Source organism: Scyliorhinus torazame, chromosome 11 (assembly GCF_047496885.1).
Source record: "Scyliorhinus torazame isolate Kashiwa2021f chromosome 11, sScyTor2.1, whole genome shotgun sequence".
NCBI lineage: Eukaryota > Metazoa > Chordata > Chondrichthyes > Carcharhiniformes > Scyliorhinidae > Scyliorhinus > Scyliorhinus torazame.
In genome coordinates this window covers 135,259,315-135,274,094 of record NC_092717.1, presented here as the reverse complement: position 1 = coordinate 135,274,094, position 14,780 = coordinate 135,259,315, and the positions used below count along the sequence as shown (strand labels likewise).

Here is a 14,780-nt window from a genome sequence, read left to right as displayed (position 1 = left end):
TTATTAAAAGTGGCTTGACTGTGAGAATACAGTCATTGCTTCAGATAATGAATTAGCTATTGAACTCTAGTGTCTTGACTGTGGAAGTTTAGACATTATTTCAGTGACTGTTTCATATAATGAATTGACTATTGTATTTCAATGTATTCAGCATTAAGAATGTGTTTAATTACAGCAATATCTATGGCCAGCATTGACGTGAGAAACCTATTCTCATGAGACTGTGCACATAGACGCTGAGCTAACTTTGATGGACACCAGACAATCTTAAGTGATGACCAATGTTTGATTCATAAATCATCTTCTAAGTAGCAGACATCCATTTGAACAAACCAGGAGGTCTCAGCTGAGAATTAGAAACCAATGAGAGTAAACGAGGGATTAGACCACAGATAAGGATTCCCTTAAAAGTAGGACCTTGTGGTCGAGGTCTTTGTTCCTGAATTCTTGAATCATCTATCCATTTGTTTGTATTTAAAGTGATTTCTTTATGCTGAATGCTTTTTTGCCATGTGTTTGATCCTTTTATGTATTGTTTGATATTTTGTTTCTAAGTTTTGATTCAGTTCTTATTTAAGTGTATTCAAGTGAATAATTAGCAATAAAGTTGTATTTTTGACACCTCCAATTAACCTGACTATCAACTCCCATTAGAAGGTAAAATAAGAATCTCGACACCACCCATTAAACCTCAGTGTCTATGTCACTGGCTCCTGGGCCTCCTTATAGTCCCAGCAGCACCCAATATTTTCTTCTCGGACTGCAATCAGATTGGCTGGCACCTCTTGGAGGTGGACCTTCCTTCCACTGAGGGGTGGAAGTCGGATCCTCAGCATGGTAAGGCAGCCCCCCAAGCATATTATCGCTGTGGGGTGACCTTCTTGAAAGAAGGTCAATTTTCAACTGACTTTTCTTCTTAAGGACAGGGGTGGGGGCAGGAGGAGGATGTGGGGGAGGGGTGATCAGTATGGCCCAATAAAATTCAGTCCAATAAACCTGAAATACCCAATAACCTTTCAGAAGGTACCATAATAGATACATGAATCAGATCAAAACCTTTGGAGTTAGCAGAAAGGACCAAACTGGAAGGCTAGCTAGTTGCAAGTGAGAAAGGATAAAGGGTAGTTATTCAGAGTAGTTAAAGGTGAAAAATGAGATCCCAAAAGACTCAGTGCTGGGACAACTGTTCACTATTTGTAAAAGTTATTCAATCTGGAAGTTCCCCTCCAACCCACTCAAAATCCTGACTTGGAAATATATCACCATTCCAACACTGTCACTGACTCAAAACCCTGGAACTCTGTCCTTAACAGCACTGTGGATGTACTTACACCACAGGAGCTGGAGCTGTTTAAGAAGGCAGCTCACCACCGCCTTCTCAAAGTCAATTAGGGATGGCAATAACTGCAGGTCTAGCCAGTACTGCCTACATCCTGTAAATTAATTTAAAAAAATTAAAAACACAATTTCTAAATTTCTGGATTTACTTCTGAGAAATATTATTGAAAAGCAGAGAAATTATGACAAACTTGGTTAGGCCACATTTGGAGTACTATGTATAAGCCCTGGTTTCCATATTACAAAAAAGGTATAGAGCAATGAAGAGGCTGCATCCGATGTTTTACAGGATGATACCAGAATCACAAGGTTATTATACCCATCAGGATAAACAGACTACTCTTCTCTTGGAAAGAGAAGTCTGAGGGATGACCTAATAGAGCTATTTGAAATAATGAAAGGTTTGCTAGTGTAAGTGCAGAGCATGGACACAATCCAACAGCCACCCTGCACCCAAAAAGCAACTTCCTGCGGCGTAGCATGGCCATTGAAAGCCGGCAGACTCCGGGCGGGAGGACGCCGGTGACCGGACAATCGGCACCATTCTGGCAATTCTCCGCGCATGTTGGGCTGAGTGGCCGCCAAGATAGGCCGAGTCCCGCCGGCGCCGTTCACGTGTGGTCCTACCCGGTGGGACCTCGGCGTTCATCCTGCGGGGGCCGGCCTCGTGATGGGAAGGGGGGATCCGACCCTGGGAGGGGGTCTCCACCGTGGCCTGGCCTTCGATCGGGGCCTACCAACCGGCGGGCTGGCTTCTCCTGGTGGGGGCCTATTTTACTCCGTGCCGGGCCCCTGTCATTCTCCGCCATGTTGCGTCGGGGCCGGCGCGGAGAAGGCAACTAGTGCGCATGCACGAATTGGCACCGGCCGCAGCACGCATGCACAGACCCACGCCGCCCGTTTGATGCCGGTATCGGCAGATGGAGCTGCGTGTGTTGCTCCAGTGCCATGCTGGCCCCCCTGTGAGGCGCAGAATCGCTGATCCTGGGGGCCTGTTGACACCGTCGCAAAACGCGACGCCGTTTATGACGGCGTCAACACTGAGCCTCAGGATTAGAGAATTCCGCCTCCCATTCCCGGGATGTGTCTGGCTCGCAATGCCTCCCGACATTAAACACAATCTCGCGAGTCTTTGTGATGCGAATCCCACCTACAATGGGCGGGATCACTTTTTAGCAAATCTGCATATTTGAGCGAGGCAGTAAGCCTCACTTTAATGTGCAGATTCCCGAGGTACCTATGGCTTTGGGATTCAACCCCTTCTCCTCAGAGACCTTGGGCGAGCGCCAAAACACTTGTCCCCACAAACGGGGACCAGATGGAACAGCCCTTGTGGGGGACTCCAAGGAGATCAGAAGCATCTAGCTGAATGCCCTTTGCTCAGGGTGATGCCCTGGCATTGCTGATGCCACCTGGGCACCCTGATAGTGCCAATTTGTCACCTTGGCAGTCCCATCTGGGTATACTAACTTTGGCAGTGCCAGCTCGCACTATCAGGGTGCCCAGGTGGCACTGGCAGGGGCACTGACAAGGTGGCAGGTTGGCACTGTCAAGGTGCTAAACTGGCATATTTTGTGCATGCATGATCAGGCTGGGGTTGCCAGGCATGGGTGTTCGGGGTGTGTGGGGCAGCCGGGGGACCCACCTATACTGCATTTGGAATAGGTGAGGAAGGTCGGAGATCATTTTGGGGGCCTCGGAGATCGGGCGCCAGTTAAAAATGCGTCCCAATCTCTCACTACAATGGGGAGTTCTGGCAAGCAGATCTCCCCACTGTACAAAACGGGACTATGTGCAGCCTTTGCCACGCGTTCCCCGTTTAGGCCCTTTATTCAACGTGAGGCGTGTTGAATAGCCAATTGTTTTTCGGCATTGTGAGCGCGGGGAAACACGCAGCTAAATGCACTGGCTCGGGGACTTTGTTTCCCTTTGGGAGAATCCCCATGGGCTGGATTTGTCGTTTCTGAGACTAAGCGCATGCGCTGCCCGGAGATGTCATTTCCGCGCCAGCTGGTGGGGCACCAAAGGCCTTTTCCGCCAGCTGGCGGGGCGGAAATTAGTCCGGCACGGGCCTAGCCCCTTAAGGTTGGGGCTCGGCCCCCCCAAGATGTGGAGGATTCCGCACCTTTGGGGCGGCACGATGCCCGACTGATTTGCGCAGTTTTGGGCGCCGGTTGGCGGACATCGCGCCGATACCGGAGAATTTCGTCCCTGTTCTGTGGTCTGTCTGATGAGTGTGGGGCGGTCAGTGCTGGCCAGTGGGAGTGGGGGCTGGGAGATGAGTGAAGGCCCAGTGGGTGGACCGTGATCCCCCGCCCCGACCGTCCCCAGCACCCCCTCCCCAGCGATTCAACAGGACCGAGTGATGGACTGGAGCTCGCATGCAGGGATCACCCAGGTGGAAGGTGCTACAGTGGGCATGAGTCAGACATAAACTATGTGGAGCGCTAAACTCATCGCAGAGCGGGTTGTCATCATCCTCCATGCTACAGACCAGACCTGCTGTCACTGCCAACCTGTTCCCCCAAGCTCGTAGCATCGCAGGTATGTATAACGGAGGGGATGTGCATGCAGGTGGTTTGGTGGTGTGGGAGGTGAGGGGGTTTGGTGGTGTGGGAGTTGAGGGGATGTGGGTGTGGGATGGTGGTTTCCTTGCCCCTGGCCAGCGAACCCCCTTCCCCCCCTAGTCTGTGAAGCGTGATGCGACATGTGCATCCCGTGCGCGCTGGCCCTGGCGATAGCGTTGTGCAGCCTCCCTTGCCTGGCCAGGCCCCACATCCCCCTCGTCCTCCTCATCGGACGAGGCCTGCCCTTCCTCCTAATTATCCTCCAGCACATTGCCCCTCTGCTGGGCTATATTGTGGAGGAAGCAGAAGACCACCACGATGTGGGCGACCCTCCTAGCCTCATACTGGAGGGCCCCTCCAGAGCGGTCCAGGCACCTGAAGCGCATCTTCAGGACCCCAAAACCTCTCGACCAGCTGGTCGCCGTATGGGCATCATTGTAGCGGGTCTGCGCGTCGGTCTGTGGCCTCTTTATAGGCGTCATCAGCCACGACCGCAATGGGTAACCCTTGTCACACAGCAACCAGCCCCACAGCCAGGGGGGGGGGCATGACGACCATGTCGGGAATCATCGAGTGTGCCAGAATGAAAGAGTCATGTACACTGCCCGGGTATCGGGCGCAGACGTGCATAATGCGCATCTGATGGTCACAGACCAGTTGAATGTTCATGGAGTGGTACCCTTTCCTTTTTGTGAACAGCGGCCTGTTATTCGCCAGTGGCCATAGGGCGACATGCATCCCACCAATCACCCCCTGGACCCGGGGCATCCCAGCGATGTCGGCGAAACCCGTTGCCCTGGCATTTTCATGGGCGTGGTACACAGGGTACTCGATGTACCGCTCCACCTGGGCATGCAGGGCATTAGGGACAACGCGGATGCACCTGTCCCCACAGGCCCCACTCGGCGACTGGAAGGACTCCATCGTGTATAAGTTCAATGCGACCATTCGGAGCGGGTGCCCTCCCTCACACCCCTGTGCTGCCAGGTGTGCCATCATCTGGCATATGTCTGACAGTTTCCCTGCTCAACTGCCATCTCCTTCTGCATGCCCGGGCTGGAAGGTCCTCAAATGACATGCGGCGCCGGTACACGCGGGGCTTCATCCGGCGCCTCCTTAGCACCTCCTCCTCCTCGGTCTGTTGGGCGGGCGACCCTCCAGCCTGAGCTGCTGCCACCTGCCCCTCTGCAGCCCATTCCTCTGCTGCAGCCTCCGCCTCTTCTCTGAGCAGCCCCCACTCATGCTGCGTCATGCAGGGCTGCGGCCATCGCCACGGTGGCCAGCATCGCAGGTTGATGAACAAAAACCATTCTTTTCTGCAGGGGGTGAAAGGCAAGCATGTTAGCATGGTGCATACACCCGTGGCCAACCAGGTACCAGGGGCTACACGGTGGCCCCGGTTGGCACCGTGGGTCCCACCCATGCATGTCATTCCCCCACCCCTGCACTCAGGCCCTATCGGTGCCCCCGGTCCTGGTGCCCGGCCCGTCCCTGCTGCCAGGGATACCGTTGGCTGTCACTGCCCTCACTGGGACTGCCATCGGTGTGGCCCTGGGTGGTCTCCCAGTGGCTGGCTGCCGGTTGGGTAGGGTGGTCGGGGGGACGGGGTGCCCATCCATACGACCGTTGTCACTGCGTGCACCCAGGGTGGGTGGCCAGAAAGATGGCTGTCATAATGGCATTCGGTGCCTGGGCACCGCCCCTGTCCTGTGGGGGCATCTTGGCTGTTCGGCCTGTCCCTCTCCTCCCCTCCCCCAGTCCTGGCAGGCACCCCCCCCACTGCTGCAGCCAGCACTGCCTGTGTCCAAGCCAGCAGCCCGCAGTCACCCCACGCCACATCCTACCTCCTCTCTCTTACTCAGCAGCCAGGACGCCAGGTTCACGATTTTTAAAAGCACATTAGAAACACGCCGTCGGGAAATCGGCCCATTCAAGACGCTGAATCGAAGCCCTGGAGAATCGGGCGTCAGGCTGGCTAATGATATACCTACTGTACTTACGTTGTTCTTGGTGGGCCAGAGAATCAGGGTTTGGCGTCAAACCGGCGTCTAGCCCGATTTCGGCATCAGAGGCTATTCTCCGCCCATTGCGTTTCCCGATCTTGTCGTCGGCTAATGGAGAATCCAGCCCCATGTGTTTCCATTTGTGTGGAAAAACATAACTAGAGGCCATCAATACAAGTCAGTTGCCAAGAAATCAATTAGGGAATTCAGAAGAAACGTCTTTATCTAGAGTGTGGTGGGAATGTGGAACTCAGTACGATAAGGTGTGGTTGAAGCAACTAGAACATAGAACAGTACAGCACAGTACAGGCATTTCAGCCCACAATGTCGTGCCGACCATTTATCCTAATCTAAGATCAACCTAACCTACACCCCTTCAATTTACTGCTGTCCATGTGCCTGTCTAAGAGTCGCTTAAATAAATAGTAAAGGTAAAGGGTAAAGGTAAAGTCACCATAGTCCCAGATGACCATAGGCTGCTTTCTCCTTTGAGAAGAGCTGACTGGTGTTGTTTTAATCTGAGGATCACCATACCTCAGGCAAGGGGCAAGGTTGAGAGTAGAGATGCATTTAAAGGCAGGATAGATAAGCATGTGCAGGAGAAAGGAATAGAGGGTTGTACTGATAAGAGTTAGAGGAAGGATAGGAGGAGGCTCAAGTGGAGCACAAGCACAAGAAATGTATGACACGTCTTAAAAAAGTAGAAGAGTGAGAGACAGTTTGGGATTCCAGTTGTTAGGACTTATGCAGCTAAAGGTGTGGCCCCCAATGTTGGGACAATGGAAGAGTAGGTAGAAATTTGGCTTAATTCAAAATAACCTTGTCAGCACATAGAATATTCGCCTTTTGATAAATTTTCAAAACCAAAAATTTGGCGAGAACGTTCTTGTAAATATAGGGTGATATTTGAATTATAAGCTTCAGTGGGAAAAATTGCAATTTTAATTCTGTAATTTTTCTTATCCCCTTTTTAATAATGAATTGGAAAGATAGTTGATGAATATGTAGGAAGAGTCTACCCTTCTATGCTTTGCTTAAAATACAGTTTAGTTTATTTAATATGATTGTCATGCTCCTTAAATTCATCACATGGCAGTTAGAGTGTAATTCAACTCAATTTTACTTCAATGTTCACAATTTTCTCAAAGCACATTTTAATGGTTCTCATCAAATCTTGACATTTAAGAAATAATCTTAAAGGAAAATCTGTACCAATGAACAAAGATAATGTTTACCGATAATCATTTTCTGTCAGACCTCAGCATTCAGTTGGCAACTCAAAGGTTTTCCTGCCCATACTCACTTATTGTGCAGCCAGACAATTTTAGGCTTGGGGTTCCCCTCAGCTCTGCAGGTAAAGTAGACAGTATTTCCCAAGGTTACATCCACATCCTGGGGTTCTGAAGTAATGCGTGGTCTCTCTTTGGGGAAAAAAAGTTGCATTACACATATATTTAAACAGTATACGTCTTCAGAAGAAAAATATTGAATTCCCGTTCATGCATAGATGCTGACCCTTTAGGGTGGTATTTTTTTGTCATGCAATAAAATGTCAGCAATTGAACATGAAATACCAACAGCTCTACTTGTGACTTGCCTTATTATATACTTTTTTCTGATGGGTTAAGAAAACTAGCCTTGGTTTAGCCATTCATTCTTAAGCCATCATAATCTGTTAAATCGATATAAAAATCATTATGTTGGTGATTGCTGTTTTTGGACAGTTTCGTTAATTTAAGATAAAACTTGAGTTGAGAAGAGGGTCATGCGACCTTCCCTAAATTCTGCCTGACAACAAGCCTAGGTGACTTGTCACTATGGGAACAACAGGGGCCCAAGTCAAGGGACATGCTGAGAAGGTGCAAGACGTTCACACCTGTGGAAAATTGCATGACCATCTGTATCGGTTGTCGGTAAATTGTTAGTTTTCATGTCTCACAGAGAAGCGTTAGGAATGTCAGGTTTTATAAATTTTTCAACTGTCTATTTAATTCAAAAGAATGAAGATGTGGGCCTAAAGGATAGCTAATTGGCCTTTTGACCTGTGTCATGATATTCAAACATACATCATAACACATACATAATGATAGACTTAGCACACATAACACGACAGCCAATCACAGACAAGAGCAGACACAGTATAAGACAAGAAACACGACACCTCCTGGGCAGTCCATCTGGAGACAGCACAGGGCCAGGACCTCATTAGCAAGACACTCACACAGTCACAACGTGCTGAGTACCAAGTCAGATGTGTAAATAGTTAGTTGGAATAAAACTGCGTTGTACCAATCGCAACAGTGTTGGTTCGTCTGTACCTCAGAGTACCCAACACCTCATGGTACCAGTGAGTGAATCGATACCTACCGGTAAATCTGCCATCCTGAGCCATGGACACCAGCAACAAACCGCAGCCGTTGCAAGTCGCTGGGAACCTGGGCACAAATTGGAAGCTCTTCAAGCAGCGATTCGAACTGTTCATGCAAGCCAATGAAAAACAGGGCGCCTCAGACGAAACAAAGATTGCCATGCTCCTCACTACCGCAGGTCAGCACGCCATCGATGTAAACAACTCCTTGGTGTTCGCGGAAGGCGAGAACAAATCTAAGTATGACACGGTCCTCCTCAAGCTCGACAAGCACTTCAACGTTGAGGTCAATGAAAGCTTTGAGAGGTATGTCTTTCAGCAGCGGCTGCAAGGTAAGGATGAGCTCTTTCAGTCCTTCCTGACGCACCTCCGCATACTCGCGCAGTCCTGCGGTTACGACACCACTTCAGAGTCCATGATCTGGGACCAGATCGTTTTTGGCGTTGCCTCCAGTGGCCTACGCCAGCAGCTTCTAAAAATTAAAGGCCTGAGCTTAGCATCTGCAGTTGAAGCCTGTGTCCTGCATGAAAATGTGACCAGCCGCTATGCCCAATTTCAGGCGACCGAATCGGCACGGAGGGGGTCCCACGCGATCGAATCGGCAAGCCAGGCCGCCCACGAGGCTGAACGCATCCAGGCAATCGAGTTTCTCCCGGCCCGCGGCCCGGACGAGGGCGGCCGTTTCGCGCGCTTTTAGAGGCCTCCCGCGTTTGTGCGCGCCAAAACCTACGGCAACACTGAGGGACGTGCTGCGCAGGCGCGCCCGACGCAAGACCGAACTGCGCATGCGCAATGGCGTAACGAACGCCATGACGTCATGACGTGCGGCAACTGTGGAGCTGCACATTTAAAAGGGCAATGTCCTGCAAAAACCCGACAATGCCTACGCTGTGGCAAGATGGGCCACTACGCTGCCTACTGTCGAGCGGCTCAACCTGTTGATCTTCCACATCTCCGACAGCCTCGCAGGAACGTGCGGACCATTCAGCCTCCACATCACGACATCCAAACCGACGACACAGATGACCAAGACGCCTTCCGGGTTGCGGACATTGATGCGAACCGGGTCAACACCATCAATCCAGGCGATGAATGGAGTGGCACCCTAACGGTCAACCGATCGCCAATCACTTTCCGCCTGGACACTGGCGCCTCCACCAACCTCATAGCATGGTCAGCCTTCTATGCCATGAAGGTCAGACCACCAATCCAGCCATCCCGGTGCAAGATGGTCGACTACAACGGGAACGTTATCCCGGCCATGGGATCCTGCCAGCTCCAGGTGACACACAACACACACACGGCCACACTCTCGTTCGAGATAGTTGGCTCGTCGAAGGACTCCCTGGTGCACAGTCATGTAAGGCTCTCCACCTTGTGCAACAAATTCTCTATCTCTCTCCAGACCGCACGTCTGACTTCCCGGATGCAGAGTTCTACGCACAACTCCAATCGCTCCTCGCCCACAACCAGGAGGCATTCGAAGGCATGGGAACACTGCCATACACCTACCGAATTCGCCTCAAACCGGACGCCATCCCGGTCGTTCAAGCACCTCGCAGGATTCCTGCGCCACTTAAAGACTGCCTCAAGCAACAGCTGTAGGATCTCCAGGACCAAGGGGTCCTATCCAGGGTCACGGAGCCCACGCCATGGGTCAGCTCCATGGTGTGTGTCAAGAAGCCCTCTGGCAAGCTCCGCATCTGTATAGACCCCAAGGACCTCAATAATAATATTATGAGGGAACATTATCCCATACCCAAATGGGAGGAGATCACCAGTGAAATGGCCCAGGCGAAGATATTCACGAAACTGGATGGTTCTAAAGGATTTTGGCAGATCCAACTGGACCCGTCCAGCCGAAAGCTATGTACCTTCAACACCCCTTTCGGCAGATTCTGCGACAACCGGATGCCATTTGGCATCATCTCGGCATCCGAGGTCTTCCATAAAATCATGGAGCAGATGATGGAAGGCATCGAAGGTGTGCGCGTATATGTGGACGATATCATCATCTGGTCCACTGGTGTGATGATCATCTGGTATGATGCAGGAGCACATACATCGTCTCCAACGCGTTTTTGCCCGCATACGGGAAAACGGCCTGCGCCTCAACCGAGCCAAGTGCTCCTTTGGCCAGACTGAGTTGAAGTTCCTGGGGGACCATATCTCCCGGTCAGGGGTCCGTCTGGATGCAGACAAGGTGAGCGCCATCACAGCCATGCCGCAGTCGGCCGACAAGAAGGCTGTCCTACGCTTCCTTGGCATGGTCAACTTCCTGGGGAAGTTCATTCCCAACCTTGCCTCCCACACGACGACTCTGCGCCACCTCGTCAGAAAATCCACAGAGTTCCAGTGGCAACACACACACCAGCTGGAAGGGGAGGAGCTCAAAGGCAAACTCACTACAGCACCAGTGTTGGCGTTTTTTGACACGTCTCGTGCCACCAAAATCTCAACTGATGCCAGCCAATCCGGCATTTGAGCAGTGCTCCTGCAGAGGGAAGACATCATGGGCCCCAGTGGCCTATGCATCGCGGGCCATGACCCCCACAGAGCAGCGCTACGCGCAAATCGAAAAAGAATGCCTGGGCTTGCTAACCGGTTTAGACAAGTTCCACGATTACGTCTATGGTCTTCCACGGTTCATGGTCGAAACTGACCACCGCCTCCTGGTCAGCATAATAAACAAGGACCTGAACGAGATGACCCCTCGCCTCCAGCGCCTCCTACTTAAACTCAGGAGGTACGACTGCCAACTGGTCTACACTCCAGGGAAGGACCTCATCGTGGCGGATGCCCTATCCAGAGCAGTGAGCACGCCGCCAGATGCGGAGGGGTTCGTATGTCAGGTCGAGGCACAGGTGGCTTTGACAGCGGCAAATCTGCCGGCTGACGACTCCAGTCTGGCCCGTATCCGCCGAGAGACTGCGGCCGACCCCCTTCTGCAGCGAGTGATGCGCCACATGACGGTAGGATGGCTTAAAGGGCAGTGCCCGCAGTTCTACAATGTACGAGATGATCTAGCCATCATTGATGGTGTCCTTCTGAAGCTGGAAGGACACGAAGGCCACTTGGGGGTCGAGAAGTGCAGATGGAGGGCCCGAGAGGCGGTATACTGGCCGGGCATCAGTGACAATATTGCCAACATGGTGCTCAACTGTACAACCTGCCAAAGGTTTCAGCCGGCGCAACCTCCTGAGACGCTTCTGCCCCATGAGCTGGTGACGTCCCCCTGGGCGAAGGTGGGTGTCGACCTATTTCACGCACTCGGCATGGACTATGTCCTCATAGTTGACTACTTCTCAAACTACCCAGAAGTCATACGCCTACACGATTTGACGTTGTCTGCTGTAATCAGGGCCTGCAAAGACACCTTTGCTCGCCACGGCATTCCGATTACTGTCATGTCGGACAATGGGCCCTGTTTTGCCAGCCATGAATGGTCGTCCTTTGCAGCCTCGTATGGCTTCACACACGTGACGTCCAGCCCTCTGCATCCCCAGTCCAATGGAAAGGCGGAGAAGGGCGTTCACATTGCCAAGCGGGTCCTCTGCAAGGCTGCTGCTGCCGGGTCGGACTTCTACCTCGCCCTGCTGGCCTATCGCTCGGCCCCACTAGCCACTGGTCTCTCACCAGCACAGCTGCTGATGGGTCGCGCCCTCAGAACCACTGTGCCTTCCATCCTGGCACCAACAATAGACCATGCTCCGCTACTGCATAGGATGCAACTGTAGCGCGATCGCCAGAAGAGATCGTACGACATACGGGCAACTGATCTTCCCTCCCTGGCCCCTGGAGACAACGTCCGTATCCACCCACCAGACGGTGGCTGGTCAGCACCTGCCGAAGTTCTCCGACGCGTGGCTCCCCGCTCGTTCTTCGTACGCATGCCGGATGGATCCGTGCGTAGGCGCAATCGCCGAGCCCTTCGCCTACTTCCACGCTCGCAACGGGACCCTACACGGACGCCGTGTCCTCCACAGGTTCCTGATAGTGACTTTGTGGAGCTGCCATATACCATGCCCCTTCTGTCGCCGCCCGTGGCCAGGCTCGCACCTCAGCCGGTGGTTCTCGACCCACCCTTGAGGCGGTCAACCCGAATTCGTCACCCACCTACTAGACTGGACTTATGAGACTGTTCACACGTCACACTTTAGCAACTACTGTTTTGTAACATGTCACTGTTTTATCGTTCCAGGCCTCGTTTGATCGGTCCAAATTTCAACGTTGTTCTTCTTTTGTTATGGTACAACCTCGTTAGCATGTCACACCTGACATCGCCCCTTGTATATAGTTAAGCCCCATGTACATGCTGTAAATATTACGCACACACACACACCTTTAGCTGCACTCAGGACACATTTATATTTATAACCACGTAGGCACATAATCTTGTAAAAAAGGGGGATGTCATGATATTCAAACATACATCATAACACATACATAATGATAGACAGACCAACAGACCAATTAGCACACATAACACGACAGCCAATCACAGACAAGAGCAGACACAGTATAAGACAAGAAACACGACACCTCCTGGGCAGTCCATCTGGAGACAGCACAGGGCCAGGACCTCATTAGCAAGACACTCACACAGTCACAACGTGCTGAGTACCAAGTCAGATGTGTAAATAGTTAGTTGGAATAAAACTGCGTTGTACCAATCGCAACCATGTTGGTTCATCTGTACCTCAGAGTACCCAACACCTCAACCTGGAAATAAGGTCAATATGACTCACAATGCCATAGAAACGGCCTTTCAGAGGGGAGGAGTCCATATCAAGACACTTTATTATCAGGTTACAAGATTTCCTAAGATATTACTGAGCATCACAGAAACACGTGAGCCTGCAAGCATCTGAGACAGAGAGAGAGATTGGGGAAATAGAGGGAGCCAGTCCTGCACCTGAAGCAGAAAAATGCTGACTCTATAGTTCACCATACAGAACATGGATGGAAGACTTGCACGCACTTTGAAGAGACCAAGTTAATGAGAAAGCTGGAAAATTCTCCTAGTTTGGGTTAGAGAGCAGAAATGTCAGTGTAACCTTCAGATTAAAGTCAGGTCTGGGACTACATATTGCCTAACTCACAAAGGAAAAGGCAGACAGGCCAATAGGAGCACAGAACTGCTTTGTTTCTTCTTGTGAAGTACTACCAAATAACTATTCGATCAACATATCTGCACTGGATGATCCACTCAGTAGAACCTACTTGACGATCAATAAAAGCCTTGAAAGTATGATGAAAATTAAAATATTAGTGGCGTCAGGAAGAGCAGCTCTTCCAGTGGAAATCCCGGTACCAGAAAATGTACCTGGTCATTAATTCCCCAAGCACCCCTAACCGCCAATGAAAATCACAACCGATTTCAGAACTCACCTGCCTACTCAGGGAGTATTGTGCCCCTGGATTCCTGTTCGAGTGATCGGGGGCCACCGATCGGCGGGCGCGTGTGATCCGGGAGGGGGGGGGGGCTTACCTTCTTCCGGGCCGGCCCGCTGTGTGGCTCCGCCATGTTGCACGGTGCTGCCGCGCAAGCGAGCAGTACAGAGCCACGTACGGCAGCTGGAGCAGCGCAGAGCACTCCAGCGCCGTGCTGGCCCCCTGTGGGCAACAGAATCGCTGGGCCAAGGGGCCCATTGACACCGGCGTGAAACACTCTGGTGTTTACGCCGGTGTTAACACTTAGCTGTGTTTTCCGAGAATCCCGGCCTAGATTCTCTGTCCGTTCATGACAGCGGGACTCTCCGGTACTGCTGCAGTGAATGGGACATTTGGCTGTGCACCAAATTCTCTGTCCTCTCCAGCAGCGGCAGCAGGGTGGGCTTGCAACCGCCATGTTTCTGTCTCAAAATATTTTAGTCCAAGGACACATGTGCAGGAACTTTCTCCTGGTGGGGGAAATGTGTGTTACAATTTCATCCAGTACACAATATAATAATGGTCAAAGCAAATTACTGCGGCTGCTGGAATCCTAAACACAAACAAAAAGTACCAGACAATCTCAGCGTGTCAACCAGACACAAAATGTTAGCTCCCTTCTCTCTCCAAAGATGCTATCAAGCTTGCTGAGATTGTCCAATATTTTCTGTTTTTATTGTTGTTGATAACATTAGCAGTTAAGCTTCACACTTTATGGGTGGAATTCAGCAGCCTCTTCACGCCCGACTTGGTGTCAATCGAGGCTGTTGAATCTCGCGAGCGGCCTCTAGCGATATTCACGACACTCTCGCGAGACATCGCGATCTGGATCTTGCGCTCGCTGGGCGAGATCCAGTTATGGATATAGTTTTTGGCTCATTTAAATATGCATTCGGCAGATCACCCGAGACCCGAGATTCTCCAGCCATGCCTGGGAGACCTCACTAGGGTGCGGTTTAGTAATGGTCCACATTTGTACCTAAGGGGGTATGAGGGGGTACCTGAGGGCGTGTCCTCGGCCATTGGAGCCTCCCCAGGTGTTCAGGCATTGGGCAGGTTGGCACCCCCAGC

At 51.5% G+C, this 14,780-nt stretch overlaps 1 protein-coding gene across 4 annotated transcripts in view; it reads right to left on the bottom strand.

Annotated features, from left to right (window-relative positions):
- Nucleotides 1-14,780, bottom strand: part of LOC140385541 (peroxidasin homolog) — a 757,374-nt gene that overhangs the window by 280,681 nt on the left and 461,913 nt on the right. For all 4 annotated transcript variants that reach the window (XM_072467791.1, XM_072467793.1, XM_072467792.1 and 1 more), the window contains one exon: nt 7,212-7,329. In XM_072467791.1, the coding sequence (XP_072323892.1) occupies nt 7,212-7,329 (118 nt within the window). The remainder of the gene's footprint in view (nt 1-7,211; nt 7,330-14,780) is intronic.